General features: G+C 34.1%; 2 protein-coding genes across 2 annotated transcripts; one reads left to right on the forward strand and one right to left on the reverse strand.

Moving 5' to 3' along the window:
* The first annotated feature begins 11,082 nt into the window (after positions 1–11,082).
* Positions 11,083–15,121, forward strand: LOC120083457 (nascent polypeptide-associated complex subunit beta-like). The gene is made up of 6 exons (XM_039039226.1): positions 11,083–11,175; positions 12,009–12,076; positions 12,783–12,931; positions 13,022–13,078; positions 14,457–14,495; positions 14,591–15,121. Exons 2-6 carry the CDS (start codon positions 12,009–12,011, stop codon positions 14,764–14,766), a joined length of 489 nt encoding a protein of 162 aa, XP_038895154.1. The 5' UTR covers positions 11,083–11,175; the 3' UTR covers positions 14,767–15,121.
* Positions 15,122–16,257: 1,136 nt separating this feature from the next.
* On the reverse strand, positions 16,258–21,303 carry LOC120082758 (probable ADP-ribosylation factor GTPase-activating protein AGD15). Its single transcript, XM_039038045.1, has 8 exons — positions 20,813–21,303; positions 20,343–20,401; positions 19,409–19,499; positions 18,375–18,429; positions 18,046–18,136; positions 17,739–17,940; positions 16,963–17,143; positions 16,258–16,585 (listed from the first exon to the last, which is right to left on the reverse strand). Coding segments are annotated over exons 1-8 (732 nt in total). The 5' UTR covers positions 20,864–21,303; the 3' UTR covers positions 16,258–16,583.
* Between the last annotated feature and the right edge of the window lie 1,103 nt (positions 21,304–22,406).

Below are 22,406 nucleotides of genomic sequence, written 5' to 3' on the forward strand. Positions count from 1 at the left end.
ACGACTACCAAAATGTAGTTGTGGCCACATGAAGGCGGGACTGGGCCCATAAAACCTATGTCTCATATGTCAAATAGCTCGTCTAAAATTGCAGTAAGTGGAATTTCATTTCTCCTTGAGATATTATTGATGCATTAACAACCGTTGGATTTCACCACAAATTCTCTAGCATCCTTGAACAATGTGGGCCAGTAGTATCCACACTGAAGGACCTTAGCAGCCGTTCGTTCCTCTTCAAAGTGGCCTCCAAAAGGTGATTCATGACATTGGGATAGTATGCGGTAGTATGCAGTCTCAGGGACACATTGTTTGAAGATATGGTCAGATATGCATTTGTATAGATGAGGCTCATCCCAATAATAGAATTTTCACTTGTGCATCAACTTTCTTTTCTACTGCGCATTATACTCTTCAGAAAATTATTTTTATACCAATAAATTTACTATGTCTGCATACCATGGTGGAAAGTCATCAATCTTCAACATTGCTTCACCAGGAAAGCATGCATTGACTTTTGGTTGCATGCGGTCAACTTTAGTATTCTCAAGGCAGGATAAATGATCAGCTACTTTGTTTTCAGTTCCTTTTCTATCTACAATCTCCGTATCAAACTCCTACTCTAACAAAATCCACCTGATCAGTCAGGGTTTTGCATCCTTTTTAGTCATCAAGTATTTAATCGCAGAGTGGTCGATATGAATGATGACTTTTGACCCCAATAAGTAGGCTCTGAACTTTTCTACAGCAAACACCACTACCATCAATTTTTTCTCAGTGGTTGTGTAATTTCCTTGTACTTCATTGAGAGTTTTTCTGGCACATGCAATGAGGTGAAGAATTTTATCTTTGAGTTGAACTCGAGCAACACCCATCACGTAGACACTTGCATCACACATTAATTCAAAGGGAAGTGATCAATTAGGTGCGTTTAAGATAGATGTTGTGACAAATGCTTGCTTCAGTGTTTCAAATGCCTGTAAACAGTTATCGTAAAAAATAAAAGGTCTATTTACTTCAAGTAACATGCTCAGTGGATGCAAGTCCTTTACAAATTTGAGATAAAAGTCGTCGTAACCTAGGAAACTTCTCAATGTCTTCACATTTGGCTCTATTAACCTCTAAGCCATATTTAGATACCTTGTGAGTTGTGCCCAAGCACAATCCCCTCATTTCCCATAAAATGAAATTTTTCCCAATTTAATATTAAGTAATCTTCACATCTTTGCAGCACTAGCTCGAGGTTAGCTAGGCATGACGCATAGGATTTTCCAAATACTGAGAAATTATCCATGAATATCTCAATTGATTCATCTAGACAGTCAGAAAAATGGTCATCATGCACTTTTAGAAGGTCAGGTGCATTGCACAACCCAAAGTGCATGTGCTGAAAGGCAACTTTCCCATAGGGCCATGTGAATGTGATTTTTTCTTGGTTTTTTAGTGCTATCATTATCTGGTTATATCTCAAATATCTGTCCAAGAAACAAAAGAAGTCATTTCTTGCTAGTCTGTCAAGCATCTGATAAATAAATGATAATGGGAAATAATCCTTCTTGGTTGTTGTGTTCAGTTTCTTGTAATTCATGCATATTCTCCACTCAGTGACAGTTCGAGTGGGTATCAATTCGTTGTTCTAAATTAGGATCACACTGATTCTTCCTTTCTTTGACACACAGTGGACTGGACTCACCTATACTATCAGAAATGGGGAAGATTATTTCTGGTCAGAAATATAGTGAAATCACCTTTCCTATTCTTTCCCCGGACCCTGTGACTAAGAAAGATGTTCCCCGGAATAATCATAAAAAGCTAATTTTTCAGGAATTTTAGACCAAGCTTCTGATAAACTTTGATTTCGGCTAACCCGACCCTAACTCTTTGATATATTTCTTGTTGGAAGTATCCCTGATCCCATTGATAACGAGTGGGCCCAAATAATTCAATCGGGGTAGTTGCTGAACCATACCACATAGTTCCAGCAACAACAAAAGCTGCAAAAAATACAACAGCGATACTACTCGAAAGGACGGTTTCAATATTTCCCATATGTAATCCTTTGTATAGACGTTGGGACGGACGACGCCCACACCGGATATGGACCGAACTGTCTCACGACGTTCTGAACCCAGCTCACGTACCACTTTAATGGGCGAACATCCCAATAATCTAAAAATAAGGAAGGTATATACTATCTAGGGAGTAAGAGTAATAGGGAAAAAAAATTACGATATTATGGAATTGTAAAAAAAGGAATTCGATCTAAAATAATAACATCACATCAAAATAGTGCTAGTTGATTAGAGTTACTTCGAAAACAAAAAAAAGTCAAACAGATTTTTGTTATTCTATCAATTCCAATAAAATGCAACGAGATCTAGTATGAATTGGCGATCAGAATGTATATGGATAGAATTTATAAGAGGCTCTCGAAAAATCAGCAATTTCTGCTGGGCTTTTATCTTTTTTTTAGGTTCATTAGGGTTTTTATTGGTTGGAACTTCCAGTTATCTTGGTAGGGATTTGATATCTTTATTTCCGTCTCAGCAAATAAATTTTTTTCCACAGGGGATCGTAATGTCTTTCTATGGGATTGCCGGTCTCTTTATTAGCTCCTATTTGTGGTGCACAATTTTGTGGAATGTAGGTAGCGGTTATGATCGATTCGATAGAAAAGAAGAAATAGTATCTATTTTTCGTTGGGGGTTTCCTGGAAAAAATCATCGAATCTTCCTCCCATTCCTTATGAAAGACATTCAGTCCATCAGAATAGAAGTTAAAGAGGGTATTTATGCACGTCGTGTTCTTTATATGGAAATAAGAGGCCAAGGGGCCATTCCCTTGACTCGTACCGATCAGAATCTGACCCCACGAGAAATTGAGCAAAAGGCTGCCGAATTGGCCTATTTCTTGCGTGTACCAATTGAAGTTTTTTGAAAAATGAAGTTCAGAATGAATTTAGTTCGTAGCAAGAGGGATAAAACTGAAATGAAAGAATAGTCTTTTTTATAGACCATAGTAATAGTATAACTTAACTGGAATTTCTTCAGAATGCTCATTTGACCCAAAGCAAGTTAGAAGAAAACTCTTTACCTGTATGTGAGTCATGCCTTGAAGGCAAAATGACAAAAATACCTTTAACTGGAAAAGATTATAGAGCTAAAGAGCCCTTAGAACTTGTATATTCGGACCTTTGTGGTCAGATGAATGTTCAGGCAAAAGAAGGGTATGAATACTTCATTTTCTTCATAAATGATTATACAAGTTATGAGTATCATTGCCTAATGCAACACAAGTCTAAAGCTCTTGAAAGATTTAAAGAGTATAAGGCTGAGGTTGAGAATTCATTAGGTAAAACCATTAAAACACTTTGATCAGATCGAGATTGAGAGTGTGTGGATTTAAGATTCCATAACTTTATGATAGAACATGAAATTTTATCTCAACTCTTAGTACCTAGCACACCTCAATAAATGATGTATCAGAAAGGAGAAATAGAACCTTGTTTGACGTGGTTTGGTCTATGATGAGTTATGCTCAGTTACCTGATTCATTTTGGGGTTATGCAGTAATGACTGCAATGTATATTTTGAAAAATGTTCCATCCAAAAGTGCTTTTGAAGCTCCTTTGGAATTATAGATAGGTCGTAAAGGTGGTTTATGACACTTCAATATTTGGAGTTATCCAACATATGTACTTGAGAAAAATCTAAAGAAAATAGAACTGCATTCAAAATTATGTCTATTTATAAGCTATCCCAAGGAAACGAGAGGTGATTACTTATTTGATCCTAAATATATATACATAGTATTTGTATCAACAAATACTACATTTTTAGAAGAGGACCACATCAGAAAGCATGAGCCACATAGTAAAGTCGTGTTAAATGAGCTTTCCAATGAAAATACTAAAACTTCAACAAGAGTTGTTAAAGAGGCTAGTACATCAACAAGAGTTGTTGATGTTGGTTCATCTAGTCAAGCACATCCTCCTCAAGAGTTGAGGATGCCTCGACTTAGTAGGAGGGTTCCGAACCAACCTGCTCGCTATATGAGTTTAACAAAAACCCTAGCCATCATATCAGATGACGACGTTGAGGGTCCATTGTCCAATAACTGGGCAATGAATGATATGGACAAGGATAAATGGGTTAAGGTCATGGATCTAAAATGGAGTCTATGTGCTTCAATTTTATCTGGGATCTTGTAGATCAACCTGATGGGGTAAAATCTATAGGTTACAAATGGATCTACAAGAGGAAAATAGGTGTAGATGGTAAAGTGCAAATCTTTAAGGCTAGACTAGTGGCAAAGAGTTATACCTAGGTTGAGGGAGTGGACTATGAAGAAACTTTCTCACCTGTTCCCATGCTTAAGTTTATTTGGATTCTCTTGTTCATTGCCACATATTATGACTATGAGATATGACAAATGGATATCAAGATTGCCTTTTTTGAATGGTAATCTTGAAGAGACAATTTACATGCAGCAACTAGAATGATTCATTAAACAAGGTTAATAGCAAATGGTTTTCAAGCTTAATCGGTCCATTTATGGATTGAAACAAACATCTCGATCTTAAAATATAAGATTTGATACTGTGATCAAATCTTATGGCTTTGACCAGAATGTTGAACCTTGTGTCTATAAGAAAATTATCAACAATTCAGTAGCTTTCTTAGTGCTGTATGTGAATGATATCCTACTAACCGGGAATGATGTAGGTTTACTAACAGATGTAAAGAAATAACTAGCTGCCCTAATCCAAATAAAAATTTTGGGTGAGGCGTAGTTTGTTCTAGGGATCCAGATCCTCAGGGTTCATAAGAACAAAATGTTGGCCTCATCTCAAGCACCACATATTAACAAGATGCTTATCAAATATTCGATGCACAATTCCAATAGGAGTTTATTGCCTTTCTAACATGAAATTATATTGTCTAAGGAACAATGTCCTAAGACTCCTCAAGAGGTTGAGGAAATGAGACCAATTCTCTTTGCATCGGCTATAGCCAACCTTATGTATGACATGTTGTGTACAAGGCTTGACATTTGCTATGCAGTAGGGATTGTCGGTAGATATCAATCCAATCTAGGATTTGATTACTGAGCCGTAGTTAAGACCATTCTCAAGTATCTTTGGAGAACGAGGGATTACATGCTTGTGTATGATGCTAAGGATTTGATCCTTATAAGATACATTGACTCTAATTTTTAGACTGATAGGGATTCCATGAAATCTACATCAGGATCAATATTCACTCTTAACGAAGGAGTTGTAGTCTAGCGAAGCACAAAGTAAGGTTGCATTGCTGACTCTACTATAGAGGCATGGTACATATTGCTGACTCTACTATAGAGGCATGGTACATAGCTACTTATGAAATTGCTAAGGAAGCTGTCTGGCTCAGGAAGTTTTTAACAGACCTGAAAGTTGTTCCTGATATGTCAAATCCCGTCACCCTTTATTAACAAAAGGAAAGCATATTAAGCGCAAATATCATCTTATCCGGGAGATTGTGCATCGAGAATGATAGGAAAATCATGCAAAATTCGGAAGCTAATAGAATCAATAAGCACTCCAGTTACACTTAATTTGAGTTTAAAAGCATGCTAAAAACAATTTTATAAAAAGAGGATTTCATGGGTGTATACCTTTGTAGAAACACTTCAAATGCTTGCCGAACTCCATGAAATTGATCTCCAAAACTCTAGTAGATTACCAAGAGAGTCTTATCTACTATTCTCAACCTTGGATTGGGTGGTGGAAACTCTTAATTGAGATAGATTGAACAAGGGATTGGAGAGAGTTTTAGAGTTCAAGAGTTTTTCTGTAGAAATTTCTCAAATTTTCAAATGCATAAATGAATAATTTTAGAAAATGAAGCTTTTATCAAGCTCAATCATACAAGCACTCACTTATTCAGCAATGTGACACTTCAAATTACACTAAGTGAGTGACCTAGGTGTCAAAAATTGAAAAACTTCACTTATAAAACCCTCAATGCGGGGTTTTTCCACTCAAGAATTAAAATTAAAATTTTATTTAAATTAACTAAAATTAATTTAAATAATAAACTCAGTTTCTAATAACTGAATTTATTAAATTTAAAAAATTAATTAAACAAATTTAATTAATTAATTAAAATTTTAATTTAATATCAAATATTAAATTAATAAAACACATAATTTAAACATGAATCCTATTCATGTAATCAATATTTAAATAATTTAAACTCTCTAAATACATTTAATTTTGATAAAATCAAACGTTTAATTATATCGAATATAATTATCCAAACCCTAAAATTGAATTTGAACCTTTCAAATTCAAAACCCAAATTTCGAATTTTGAGCACTTCAAATTCACTTAATTTTCTAATCCAATGTGTAATGTTTTACGAGCTAGTAGAGGGACCTTATGGACCTACAGATCAAGCTCCAACGATTTGAGATTAATTGGTTAAACTCTTTAACCCGAGTTAATCAATATTCGTTAACCACCAAAACATACCACTATAGCTCGATGGTTGCACTCTCCTCACTATAGATATATTTTTGTCCACTTGATTTAACCATAATCAGTAAGTTAATCCTTCACAGGTTGTTTGTATTTACAGTTAGGTAAAAAATACCATTTTATCCCTATAAATACATCTTGCTCCTTAAGTTCCCATTGATCCTTTATTAAACAATTGGTTTATAGTCTAACTAATAAATCATGTCCCTCTTGGCCATGAGAGAGTGGGGCCCTTTTGTTCAAGACTAGGAATCAGTACTTAAGGAAAACCTATTTGTTAACCCTAAAACGGGTAGGAGTGAATTCCATCTTATAATACTATGTCCCCAGCTATCTATCCAGTCTTATCCCCAAAATGGGAGGCTTGTTGAGCAGTGTTGTTGAACTACTCTCACCTATGCAGATCAAAGGATAATCTCGAATAAACATGAGTTCATAGTTAGCTCAGGATTAAGATCGAGTTACCCTAGGTCATTGAATTGAAATAGTCAGTTTTAACAGTAAACGATCATTATAAAGAAAAAGTGACTATTTCGTGGTCTTGTCTTATACAAAACTCTTTTGTATAGGATGCTCCTACTCGCATGTCTCCATATGAATAATTTTGGGATCATGTCGTTTGTATCAGTAAGTAGGTCGCATCCATAGTGTCCTCAAGACGAAGTACCCAATCTCATTCATATACTTATAGGCCTTTTTGGCTATATACTATAACTTGATCCCCTTTTATGTCTCTACAAAAAAGTTACTATATTCATACTGTCGCCATGGATTTATTTATTAGATTTTTATTACATAATGCAATTTCAATCACACTTTTATTCAGTAATACTTTTATTGATAAATAGAATATGTTTCTATGATTATGAAGTGTGAGTTTTAGGACATTCCCAACAGAGAAGACGTGATTGTCACGAAGATCACTTCGGAGCACAATGTTGTTGATCCATTTACAAAGACTCTCACGACTAAATTTTTTTTTAAGGTCACTTGGAAAGTCTGGGTCTACGGGACATGCATCATCTTATTTAGGGCAAGTGGGAGATGTTATTAGGTATAGTATATGTCCTAATTTATTGTATTGTGTACTTCACTTGTTTTATACTTTGTATTGTACACCCCACTAGCTTTAAGACAAGTGAGAAATTGTTGGGGTTGGTGTCTGATATCTTGTGGGTCTCATAGTTTGTAAACTTTTGTACGCGAATTATTTATTTAATAAAATAAGAAGTTATTTTATTTGACATATAGTTTGTATTAACCCAATCTAATAAACAAAGATCTAAAGTTATTTTATGTAACTTAAACATGTATGTGGTTGACATACAAGTGGATCATGTTTAAGTAATAACCTAAATTGTTTGTTGTATATGGATAAGATTGGGTACCTTATCCTGGTGACACTACAAATACGCCCTACTTTGTAATTGTTACAATAGTTGTAAAGTGTTACAAATGATGTAATTCTAATCGTTCATGTGGAGACATGTGAGTGGAGGTATCCAATACACTGAGTTTGTATAAGACATGACCGCAAAATGATTAATCTATCTTTATAACGCCATTACTTGAAGAGATTAACATTTCAAATTTCAATAGGATGACCATAGGTGACACGACCTCAATCTTGAGTGAGTTGTGAATTCTTGTCTATGAGTACGATCATTAATCTGTATGGATGAGAAGGCCAGATTCGCCAACTCAACAAGCCTACCATTTTGAGGATTTGTCTGAGTAAGGAACTGGGAACACAACTACACAAGATGGAATTCACTCTTTCTCGTTTTTAGGGTAAGTACATGAATTGCTCCCTAGCTGATTCTGGGTTTTGAACAATGAGACTTCACTCTCTTACTGGTCTAATAGGGATTAGTTTATAGTTGGACTATAGATTGTTTGTTCATTAGAGGGATCAGTGGTACTTAAGGAGCTAAATGTAACTACAATGGTAAAACAATAATTTGACCCGACTATAATGACAAGCAATTCGTGAACGGTCGACTTACTGTTGATTGGTTATATCCATGGACACAAAAAAATATCTACGGTGTAAAAAAGTGCAGTTATGGGTCTTTAGTGAATTGACCTGCAGTTAACGAATGTTGATTAATTTAATTAAAGAGTTTAATTAATTAATTTTCTATCATCAAAGCTTCTAATCTGTAGATCCATAAGGTCTCCTAGCTAACTCAATAAAGATAAAACAAGGAATAAATGATTTTGGAATAATTCGAATTGTTCAAATTATTTAAGGAAAGTAAATGTATTAATCATATCGATATGATTAATATAAAGTATAATGTATATTAATATATTATAGTACATAGTTAATTATAAATATGATTTATAATTAAAATTATATATGTGAATAATATATTTGAACGAGATTCATGTAAATATTATAGGTTAAAATTAAAGTGAATGAGATTCATATTAAATGTTAATGAGAGAGATGCATTTTAATATGATTAAAATATTAAAATGATTAAAATGCATAATGTATGATTAATTAATTAATGGTTAGTTAATTAATTATTTTTATATTATATTTTTAATTTAATTTAATTAATTTTAATTCTCCATTATAGATGAGTTATTTTGTGTCACGTGGGTGGGGAGTTATTGTAACTCCCCACCCTCATATCTATAATCAAAAGACAGAGAAGATATTGAATGGATGTGAGAATACATAACTCTCTCAAAAGATTGCTCCAAAAAATCTTTTTGCAATATATTCCTTCCCTCTTCTAAAACACAAAAGAGATCTCACAATTTCATTATGAATCCAAGTGAGCGTGTCCTCAAGTACGTGACTTGCTGTGTACGTGATCATTCCGATTCAAGGGAAGAGTTTTCTATTCCTGTAGAGAAGTTTTTTGTTCGTAATCCGTGAAGAGGAAATACATGAGAAGAGATCTATAAAGGTAAGTTCTTCTCTTCCTCTTCCTCCCTAGTAAAGCATGTTGTATAATTATGAATGTTTATCCTAGTTTCTATGGTTTATTTGTCTGTGTTTTGAGTTTTTCAAAATTTTCTGTCAATGGCACGACGTTCACGTGCTTTTGCTAGAAATTCAATTCCTTCTGGTTGATCCCTAAGGTTAATACACCTTCCAAGTTCAAGTGTGCACTCGTTGGAGAAAGGAATGAGATCATTGAAAACTATGCTCATACCACAAAAAGAAACAAATAAGAGAAATGATCGATTTTTTCACATATTTTTTCCAATAATTGGGATCCTTTTAAAGGAAAGATAAGATCCGTTCTTTTTTTTAAGAAAAAAAAGCCGTTTTGAAATTAATCTTAAAACTATTTTAGAATTAAATTGAGATTGGTTCTTGGGATTAATAATAAAAAAAACAATTCTTGGAATTAATTTCAAACGGTAATAAATTTTTGTTTTCATTTTCTTTTCTTTTGCCATATTAGTCATTCTTGACCGTCAATACATACTCAATAAATGTTAAGAGGTATACTCTCAATTTGAGATGTTTGAAACCCTCTATTATGATATGCTATCAACCTTAAAACACAATTTTAAATCTCAAATTTTTGCTAACTTGTGCATAATTCAATTGACATAAATCATGCATTCTCAATAAAAAAAGAAGGTCAAATATTCAAATATCCACCATATGTATCATTCAAATCAAATGGTTGAAGTATCATATTTCAAGATGTACTCTAGACTCTAGAGTAACGTAACCACGTTTCAAAATTGAAAAATAGAAAATATATTTTATATTCAAATTTTAGGGTAACATGTAATTTGTTTGTTAGTTCTTTTATTTGACAGTCCACTTCATCAAGTTTGAGTAGTCATCTAGAGTGTAGAAAATTTATTACAATTAAATTAATAATCATTACTCTTATTAGTAAAAATCAATTTTAACAATAATTAACTCACTAACAATTTTTACTTTTCTAAAAGAAGAACATTAATAACTTTTATTAGTCATATAGCTCAAAATACCTTTGTTTTCAATTGAAGGGTTGAATCAACACTCCATCTTCTACCTATCATTATAATGCTATATGAGAAAGGAGATTTATGTTTATCTAATTAAGAGTTAATAATTATAATCAGAAATAATTCAACTTATTAACATATGTTATTCTATATAAAAAAATCAACATAAATTGTATTAAAAGGTCAAGTTCAAATCTCTTATTAAAGATTGCTTCTTTTGGTTTTTTTTACTACTATTCAACATACGGCCTTTTGGTCGTGTTCTAATTACACCAAATTTTTTGTAATTATAACCTTTTGATGATTTATAACAATTTTAAGACTCTTGTTCACTAGCACTTGGGGGGTTTTTTCAAATAATATTTTTAGATTTCACGACTAATTTAATTAAATTTTGGTAAGAATATATTTTGTTATTGTTATTTTTGGTTTGAAAAGGATTGAAAGTACGTTTTGACAGGAGACATTTCATTTTTCTTTCTTTTTTTAACCAATAGTGAATTAATAGTATATATTTTTGGATTTTCCACTACTCGAGGTGAGGTTAAATCACAACCGTTGGATCAGCCTCTTAAATATCACCATATTCGTCGCGCCCTAATATACAAAGCATTGCGCCGTCCCAGACCGAGGCTATCGTCTACCGCTTCAAAGCATTCAGACTCAAAAAACTTCAAATCATCTTCAAGGTAACTCTTCCTTCCATTTTAGCTTCATTTCTCATCGCTCTCTCGATTCTCTCTGGTTCTTACTATTTTCGGATTGCTCGGTTTTATCTTCGACGATGAACTTCTTCCCCCGAGGGTTCTACTGTGGCGTGTTTTCATTTTCTAGCCGGATTTTATTTTTACTTCTTTTGAGGTGTCGTGTTTATCGATTTGATATGTATTTATGTCTTTGAAACATATCGTCATTGAGTTTCATTTTTTGTATGTTGAAACTTGTTTGTGTTATTGGATTTCTTGACAAGTTTACAGATCGTGATTAAATCTCTACTATCTGTAATTGCGTTCTTCGATTTTAAGTTCAGAAGTAAACTATGGAACAGCCTAGGTTAGACGATTTAGTGTAGCCGTAGTTACTCTACTGAGCACGAGCTTACATTTCACGAATATTTTTCAGTCGGTCTCAATCTTATAATATTCTTTTTGAAGGTTATGATAACGTGATGAATGGATAATTTTTTACTGTCGAAATAATTTTTCGGATAAGCCGAGCCTTGATAATGTTTGCAGTGCTGTTTTCCTTTCAGTTATTGTAGTTGTTAAATGATCTTTCGAATGAGATTTTTTGTTTGATTTATAGTTATTAAAAAATGTGGCCAAGCACGTGTATGTGTTTATCTGTTTCACCTTTCTTTTCTTCGTTGACGCATTAATTCTTTTCAATTGCTCTAATAATACAAGTCTGAGTCGAGTCCTTAATCACTTTTCAAGTTTTCAATTCTCATAAATCTTATCCTTCTCGTTTCCTATAAAAGGAACAATCTCATAAATCTTATCCTTGTTCCTATGTTGTGCAGATGGATCATACAAAGCTCCAGAAGATGGCTGGTGCAGTTCGCACTGGTGGTAAAGGAAGCGTGAGAAGGTTGGTTACCATTTTATCTTTTGAAAGTTTCAAAATGTGTAAGAAGAGTGAAGCTATGATGAGATGAAACACTTGAAAAGCAATTATTTGTTGCTTGATTTATTTAGGAAGTCATATGTTAATTTAACTGGAAAATGGAACTCCTCTTATAAAAGTGACCTGGATGTTCTTGACTGTAGTTTATTGTTGGTAAATTATTTATTTGAACCCTGATACGTACAATAATATAATCCAAATGTGTAGAGTAGGACTTGATCTGAAAGGAGAAAGAAACTTGATATCCTTTCCCCCATCCTGTTCTGCTTTTCTCAATTCTCTCATTTATCGCACTATCAATTTTGATTGAGTGCTTTTTTTATAACCAGAAGGGTTTTCTCTAGATAGTAGTTAATTTTCAATTTCTGATTTAAAGTTCATGGTTTACTGTTGTCAACATACATAATTCTTCTTTTTTTTTTTTTTTCAATATATATTTTTTAAATTAAAATCGTCTTATTTAATTTACTAATGGATGAATACACAAACATAAATATCATGTTTGTTTGAGTGTTGCATCTTTCAGTTTAGCAGATTGTTTTCTCAATATTTTGGCATGCTTTCTGTTTTGCATGTGTCGTTAGAACATCATTTTCATCCTCCTTTTTTAAAAGGCCAGTCTTCTGCTTTCTCAATTTTTAGTTTTCTTTTTGTTTTTTGTCAATTAAAGGAAGAAGAAGGCTGTTCACAAGACAACTACCACAGACGATAAACGGCTTCAAAGTACCTTGAAGAGAATAGGAGTTAATGCAATTCCTGCAATTGAGGAAGTCAACATTTTCAAGGATGATGTAGTTATTCAATTTACTAACCCGAAAGGTAAAGCCACTCAACTATAAACCCTTGGTTTTTTTACCAGCAATATCTTGATATGTAACTCATTTAGTAGTTTCTTGTTATCTACTTCAGTTCAGGCTTCTATTGCGGCAAACACATGGGTTGTTAGTGGTTCTCCTCAAACGAAAAGTACGTTTCTCACTCTCACCACTTTTGAATATAATAAAACATTTAACTGACCTCTTGCTCTAAATTATATGGCATTCTTGTAGTAATCTAAAGCTGAAACAATTTTTTTCTTGCAAAGTTGGTCATATAATTTTTAAAACGAAAGAATAGTCCTTAAATGCAAACAACATTGTAGAGTTGTCTTCTAACTACACTGTCATTAAGGTAACTTTTCTTATTCGATTGTATATTCAATAGTGTCTGCCTTTTATTTCAATCATTACTCTGTATTTCAAACCATTTTTAAATCAGTGAGCTCAATATTAATTATCAAAAGTATACCTAAGGTGCTGTTTGTAAATGCTTTGAAAAAACCACCACTCAATTTTCGTCGACATAGTTTTGTTCTTTGATGAGGAAAGCTGGACAGTGAAATGTTTGAAGCTGTTTTGACTAGTAACTGTTGATTGTATACAAACCTTCAAGTATGTGTTTGGGAATTTTTTGGACACGGTGACACAGGGGTACCCCCACGCCCCACCCATGCAGGCAGGTCGACCCCCATAGTATGTATTTGGGAATTAAACATGATGAGTACACTCTACGGGATTCTAGTACTGTAAGGTTTGTATTAAATATGCTCCTATATTGAAGCATGTTACAAACAGCCTTGGAACTTCTTCAATAGTTCTCGGTAGAAAATTCAAATTGGTTTTGAATCTTTCATTCTTTTTTTTTTTTTTCTCTTTATAACAACTTGCTGAGGATTATATGTCAAAGATTTAATGCAAATCAGCATACTGATGGCTTGGAATTTGAAATTTGTCCTTAAGTGTTTCACTAGGTCCAGCATAGGAATATCTCTGAGGCTGGGGTGATAAAATATATTAGTGAAGATCTTGGCACAAAGCTATCATTTTAAATGGGTGGCATGTAGTTCTGTTTGACACTGAAAAGTTTGGGGATAATAGTTTCGCCTTTGCTAAATTATGCCATTTTTTATATTTATTTGGATTGTAACATTGACAATTGTGACACCTGGTCTGACCATATTTTTAATGTATGCTGCGTGAACGAGCACCCTTTATTTGTTGAATAGATGCGTTCTTACCTAAAGCTAGTCTCATGGTCGAAAAGTCTAATATCTTTGCTGAGGCAGAAGACATTACTCGAGGCCTCTCACTTAGGACTGACACCATATCCTGTTAGAAAACAAGTGAAACACGTATTTTTGTAGCAAGATACATTTTATCTATCACGATTGAAACACTTTTTAAAACCTTTTTTTTTTTTTGTAGGTTTCAAAACTTAGTTTGGTTTTCAGAAATTTTGATAAAAAGTGGGGCAACAAATGAAGGTTTAGACTATGCTGCTCTAATATTTTTCTTTCGTCTCTCAGAATTGCAGGATATTCTTCCTGGAATCATCAACCAATTGGGTAAGTACATGCTAGTGCATTTTTGTTTTCCCGCCCGAGATACAACTTTAATAACACGGCGCTAATTATGACTTGTTTTCGTGTAAATGTCTTAGGGCCCGATAACTTGGACAATTTGAGAAAGTTGGCTGAGCAGTTCCAGAAGCAAGCACCTGGAGCAGGTGCTGGTGCAGCAGCAGCAGCCAATGCTGAGGATGACGATGACGATGTTCCCGACCTTGTTGAAGGGCAGACCTTCGAAGCTGCTGCAGAAGAGAGTAAAGCCTCCTAGATAGAGGAGCTCTCAAGATGATTTTGTTTAGCTTTTCTTTTTTCTTACATATTTTTAAGTGTTTGGGAAGAGTTCCATTTTTCTCCGTGTATTTGTTTTTGCTAATCTTTTGTTTTCCCCATGGCATTTTACTCGCCCTGCTCCCATGTAACGCCCCGATGGATGGATTTTTTTAATTGCCTGCCCCCCACCCCTTTAACAGCCTTAATTCCTCTTGGTAATGCTTTTCATAATTTTGTTGCGGAATTGAGGGCTACCATCCCAAAAAAAAAATATGGGGATTAAATTTAAGCCAACTTTGTATTCGAATATGTTAAGTTATGGTTATTAAGTAGTCCTTTCTCACCTTTTCTCACTTTTTCGTGCTGTTTACCTGTTATATTTTATGATATTATCTTCGTATTATTTAGATTTTGATAATTAAAAAGGGATTAGTTCTCCCGAAACTCAAATTATGTTGAAATGTAAATGTTAGCTTTGTTTAGGCGACGGTAAAACTTTTATGATTTTGGCTAACAATGAAACCCATTCTATTAACGAGTTCTCATGTTTGGTTTACAGAATCAAAGAATGGTGAAGTAAATATCGCAATGGAAAATTAGCTTTGAGATAATGATAGAAGAGAAAATAGATATTACTTTCCAAGTGATCTACGTACAAAAAATTAATTAAAATGGTGAAAAACGAATATATCCTTTACAACACAAGGGGAGGGTTCACAAACAGCGCGTTTCTGAAGGACGTGGAAGAATGAGCGAAAAACCCGCATGAAGCAGAGGTCTCAAAGAAGCTTTTTATGCAATAACAAAATATCATCCACATTAGAATTCTAACACAAAATAAATAAATTCTCAAAAGGTGAAGAAAACCTGTTTGTTCTGTTTGGTAGGGGAAAATAGGCTTTCTTATCCCAAAGATAGATTTCTTTCATATGTATTTTAAAGGCAAAGATGACGCATTGATTATAACCAACGGTAGTGGAGCATAGCTTAAAGAGAAAGAAATTGATGCAATTTTTTAACTACATCCCTTGTGTTGAGGTGCGAAGATTAATGCTAGAGATCTTCATCTTGTTTGGTTGTACATTTAGGAATAATCTCGGAAGTGCTAAAGGTATTTAAAAGCATTTAAAATGATTTTTGAAAAACCACCTTAATGAGTATAATTATTCTACAAAAATTAATAATAAAAAAGTTTATAGATATTTAAATGAGTAAGGAGCAAAAGGAATAATAACTGGAGAGGTTATGAACCGTGGTCAGATTGAAATAGCATGAGATTCTTAGGGTGCGCTATTGTGAAGAAAGCAAAGGTAAATCAAAGACGTAGACCACTGTATGACACGATTATCCAATAAATTTTCGATAACAAGAGCTCTTATGGTACTTGTGGAAAAAGACTTAAGCAAGTTTAGCTCGATCGTAATTGAGACGTATTCTCTTCTTTGAGGTTGAAGGTTAAACATCTGACCTACAATTATTGTACTCCAAATAAAAAAATAATAATAAAAAAGAAAAATTCCAAGATATTCAACAAAGTCAAGAGATTTATGTGGAGTGAGATCTCCATTGATAAAAAATAAAGTTATCCTCTAAACAACTTGGCCAAGTGGAACAGGTGATCATACATGTGATGGGTCTTTAATCAAAGAAATATAAATAAATCATAAACATATTTATTTCTTTTGGTGCTTGAAAGACGACCGGAGTTTTATGGAAGAAACAAACCTTGTTGACAAGATATGCTTCGTCCAAATTTAACCACCACAAATGGATAATTTATCACCAAGCTAGGCAGACAATGTGTGAGATTCGTTGTCCTGCATCCACGAATTTGATTTAGAGTTGGACTAATTTAAGATTTTGTATGATAACCATTTGATTTTTATAAACACTACTTTCATTAATAAGTTAGTTTATATTGTTATCTACTTTCAAGCAATGTTTTAAAAAACCAAGTCAAGTTTTGAAAATTTTAACAAAAAAAAAAAAAAAAAAAATCTAAAATACTTGTTTTTAGAATTTGACTAAGAATCCAAGTGTAAAAAAAAGAATGAAAATCATAGTATGAAAATTGGGAGGAAACATGCATAAATTTAAAAAATAAAAGACTAAAAACAAAATCGTTATCAGTATTAGCCTCTAAGAGTGTTGGGTAATTTATAAGCAAAGGAGAACTTTGAGAGTGGGTACTTACAGTCGAAAGTTGCCCAACGAGCTGGAATTACGCTAGAGCAGTCCTGTTTTGCATCTTGGACATATTTTAAGAGATCTGGGGATCCATTTGTATTTTTCGTAGATGGATCAATTTCTTTCACCAATGAAGGCCCTCTTGGAGGAGCTGAAGCAATCATATGGTTCTTCATATCTAAAGAATTCTGCATGAAAATATGCACCAACATGATCACACACTTAAAACCATAGCTTCTTATTTATCAGATAAGGCAAGCATGGGATAATCATAAAGTGCATTGAGGTTTAATATGAAAGACTGGCATAGAGGGATGTTGCATGAATGGCAGGATTAAAACAACTTGCACACAACTATAGTAAAATAGAGTTACATGTTATTAAACAAACTAAGGCGAAACTAAAAGACACTAGAAATTTTCTTGTCAAACCTGAAAATTTTTTAACACTTCAAATTTTCTATGACGTTGTGTGATTTTTTAAAAGTGTCACATTAAGATGTCAAGAACTTTTTTTTTTAAAATATATTTATTTTACATATTGCTATTTGTTTAAAATCTTTAAAAATAGATCATTCACAAACTTTATTGTGCTGATTTTGTGATTCCCTCCCCAATAATGGAGATATGTACACCTGATGGTAATCTAATGGAAAATTGAATTTCTCTGAAGAGTCGAAACGTGTACTCCATTCCACATCAATCTAATACCAGGTATAGAAATCTCACTTAAAGGAAAACAGGAATAAAGAATACTATGCAACAGGATTAGAAATGAACTTACCCCGCGTGCTTTTGCTACTGTGGGAGTTGCTTTTGCCACGTGCTTTGTGAGAATTTCTTCATCAAGAGAAAAGTTCCTCATCTTCTTTGAAATGGAGCTTTTGGGTCCAGTTTCAATCGAATCACAATAAATACTCCTCATTCCACCTAATGGTGGAGTTGGGTGTGTTCTGTTCTTAGAAACCCACTTTTTCTCTTCATACCTTGAAGTTCCTCAATAAAGTTAGATAAAATAGAAAAGAACAAGAATGAATGAATCATATCCAAATTTCTTTAAAAACTGTTCTAAATTTAAGCAGAACAATTACTTGGCACGAATGAACATTTGATTCCCTCTCCTATCAAAATTTGGTGGTAGTTCTGCTTCCCAGTAACAATTTGATCTCTCATTTCCCATGGCTACAAATAATAATATAATGACCAATAAATAATATGTAAATGACCATCAACCTCAAGTAGCTCATAAAAAAGAAAATTTAATTTGGTGGCAGTCAGATATCTGAACAGGAGATTTTCCTTTGGGGATCAATCATCAACCCAAATGGGTAGCAATTTTCATTGAAAACAGTCTGATGAAGTTCCTGACTTATTTTTTCTTACTGAAATGACAAATTTAACAAATGCCAAATATTCTTACACTGCATAAAAGCAACCTGTTCCGGTAGCCATGTATCGAGAGTAGTAGACCGTACCTATCACACAAATGAAAATTTCCAAGTGTCAAAAGGAAAAAAAAAAAAAAAAAGATCCAACACAACGAGGATTTAGAAAATATTGAATATAGAAGACTAGTTAAATCAAATTTAATTAAAGCTAAGAACATTTAACAGCAAATGCAAGCACATATGCATGAGGCAATGCAAATAGTTTACTGCGTTCATAATTATAGTGCGCCACAGAATAGTTGTGTGCTCAGTATTGGTAAACATTAATGCTATTTCAACCTAAGATTAGATAACAAGCAAAACTAAAACTTGACAGATCTGTTGGGTCTATCATTAGATGACTTGGACCTTCCAAAGTAGTTTGCAGGCAATAACACTGATTATATCAGATAATTGGAACTAGATAACAAATTTACTTTTAAGCCTAGAGATCGGCATCATGTATATATGACAGGTTTACTAAAGCTTCAGTTGGAAAGAGGAAACGCTAAATTTGCTTAAACATACTAAACATATTGGCTAAAGAATTCTGATTAACTTTTTCTTTCTTTATTGATGTGGACAAATATTAAGGGCTAGCAAAAATTCAAATAATATGAAACTCATGAACCAATTTGTCCTCAGTTCCATTAAGTCTCTCACCAAATTGGTAATCTCCAATCAAATAAATGTGCAAGGAGATTTCCCCTAAATAACCACCAAAAAAATCTCAAATAGGGTGGTTACAAATCTTGCCTCCAAATATACTGGGACACTCCAATGGTAGTGATTAATACATGCTAGCTGGCAAGTTTCTGGCTCTACGCTTTCCTTTTTCATTGTTTAAATGTAAGATCATTTTGAGGGTCATATTTTTTATGAAGAATCTCGTCAAACTAAATTGTTCAAGCCCCGGAAAGTTCAGAGTGAGATCTACTAGTAGTCACAGGACCACCACGTAGAAGGAACTTCATTAGGTAGCAAAAATCCTTTTTCTACTTATGGTAGGAAAAAAAGTGAGGGAAACCTTTGAAATATGTACTCCAAGACTCCGATGAATACCCGAGCATTGCATACATATAAAAATTCCAAGGTTTACACTTGCCCACCGTGGAGCCCTGTGCATTATAAGCAAAAATTACATGAAGTATACAATAATAAAGTACATTTTGAACTCAGATCAAGTACGAAAAGTTATATCAAAGCACAAACTTTCTTAGAAAACCATTTCTAAAACCAGGTTTTCATGGGAATCGTTTGACAACAATGAGCATGATTAAACCACAACAATTTAAAACGCTTGCTTTTAATATGATGCTAAACCTAAAAAAAATATCTAATAGTTGGCCACCACTCGAACTTCATATGATGGAAAAGATTAATTTCAAAATATCTTTGCTCTATTGTATCTTATTCATCAGAAAGTAATTCATAGATGCGTATTCTTCTCCTGCTCTCTATTATTACATTGTCAGGCTTTTTAGCTAGTTGTTAGGGCCATTCCCTTATGGTGTACTGCCTAAGATGGACTCACATCGAAACCAGTTATCCAATGATTGCCTTAAAATTGCAAACTCTCAACCAAACCAACAGCCAAAATGAAAAGGTCTATGAGCATTGAACATTCAAAGGGATGTAGTATGACTAGGATACTGCCAAGAATTCGATGTTCACATTCATTGGTTAAATAGATATTAACATGACATGATACTCAGACGTTGATTACACATAAGAACTAGACGATAGCCATTTTTCTTTTCTGTAAAAAGGACAACAAAAATATTCTTTCTGAAGAGCAGCAGAAACAGAGAAGATATTCAGAGGCTTAGAACAGGAAGTATATACGCAAAAGATGACTGATCAGAAGCCTAAGAACAGGAAGGACAAAAGTTACAATTTAGAACTAAAGGATGAAAGTTTCATATTAAAAAATTCGTAATAATAATATTTTAAATGCATACTTGCTCCGGCAGTCAGCACATTCCCTGTTTTCCGGAAGCTTGAGAAGGCCTTCCAGAATCTGTATAAACAAGCATTTAACGCGCACAATAATCATTTACGCGGCTAAAACAAAGTCAATCGAAAAGAAAATAAAATTGATACGAAATGAATTAGATCAGCGACTGAAATTCATTTCCCGACGGTGTAAACCAAGGATTTCAATGCTAAATAACTCGAAAAATTGCAAAGAAGAGTTTCGTTGATACCGCGCAATCCAATCACAGTTTTTAGCTGGTTTAATTGCGGTATCAGTTCGAAACAGTTGATCATAGCATTTCCAAACACAAACATTACAATGAGAATTCTTAGCGACTAGGACGCAAAACAGCAAAGTTTCTCCTTCTGAAACAAGATGATGGCGAAGAAACATGTTGAATCGAAATCGATTTGAAACAAAACGTTACAGAGAGAGAGAGATGGAAAGAAAAACCTTAGTATGTTTGGCTTCGAGCTCCTTAGAGATGGAGGCCTTCTCGTTCATGTTTGGAGTCGGAATTGACGGTCCGCTACGATACGAAGATGGATTCGCTGCGGATTCTTAAGAAGTCGGCCTACGCCTCTGGTGGCTCCGCGAAACAGAGAATTCTCGGGAACGGCGATGAAGGAGGAAAGAAAAAGAGTTCGGCAATGATTGGCTCCACAGATTGTGAGGGAAACGGTTGGAAGTCCTCAAAAAATGCAAAAGGAAATATGAAAATGGGAGGGTTCATATTTGAGGCTTCGCCACCTGTTCTTAATCTTAGCGATGCTATTGTATGAAGGTAGCTGGCGGGAAACAAAAAGGGAATATCAGTTTTCATTGAAATTATATTTATATGAAACTGCCAGGTAAGGTAAGGCCTGAAGCTGAAGCGTAAGGCTGCCACTGCCACTCATCCATTCACCCTCGCGTGTTGTCCAACTCTATTTGCTCTGTAGGCGGGCCATCTTCAGTCCCCCTTCCACCATTTTCTTTTTTCTTTCTTTCTTTTTTCTTTTTGAATAATATCTCTTTGATCCCTAAGTTTATCATGGACAACGATGTAATTATTGTCAAAATCACCAAAGAGAAGCCATCGAGGATAGAAAATATCTCAGCAATGGAATGGGCCAAAACTACAATCGGTTATGAATTTGTTAAATGGAATATTTCTGTTACCAATTAGGTGTGGTCATCTGTATATTTCTAGTATATTTGATTATTCTTTTATATTTATTTTATTTCCTCTAATTAGGGTTAGATGTATAAATTGGCACCATTGCCTTATTCTTCAGTGTGTGAAATAATATAGAGAAAAGCCTCCATATATAGCTTGTTTATCTTGGTATCAGAGCCTTTAGTGACCAACACCAGTCCCTCTGAAAGTGTCATCGGTCCGGAACCCTTGAAATTTTACAACCCATGAATCAACTACTCAACTAGATTACTAGCATCAAGCTCGATCGAGGGAACTTCCTACTATGAAAGACACTTGCCCTACTTATCATAAGGAGTTATAAACTTGAAGGACATCTCTCTATTATGAATCCTTATCTATCCATGTTTTTATCTTCCCTTGATGGACACTCATCTTTAATAACTAGAAACACTAAAGGCACCTCAGGATTTGACCTAGCATCTAGTGGATCGGTGAGTACCACCATCGAAAAGAGTCTCAATCCACAGTATGAGGCTTAGATCACTGTTGATCAGCAACTGTTAGGGTGGTTGTATAACTTAATGGCTCTAGAGGTAGTTGTACAACTCATGGGCTTTGAAAATGCGAAAGAGTTGTGGCAAGACATTTAAGACCTTTTTTGGAGTTTAATCGGGAGCCGAAGAAAATTATCTGCAACAAGTATTTTAGCAAACATGGAAAGGTAACACTAAGATGAGTGAATACCTAAGGATTATGAAAACTCACTCTGAAAATTTGGCACAGGCTGGTAGTCCAGTAACCACCAGAGCCCTGATCTCTCAAGTTCTCTTTGGCTTGGATGAAGAATTTAACCCTGCTGTTGTAGTTATACAAAGGAAACCAAGGATATCCTGGCTTGATGCAGTC

Source organism: Benincasa hispida, chromosome 8 (genome assembly GCF_009727055.1).
Source record: "Benincasa hispida cultivar B227 chromosome 8, ASM972705v1, whole genome shotgun sequence".
NCBI lineage: Eukaryota > Viridiplantae > Streptophyta > Magnoliopsida > Cucurbitales > Cucurbitaceae > Benincasa > Benincasa hispida.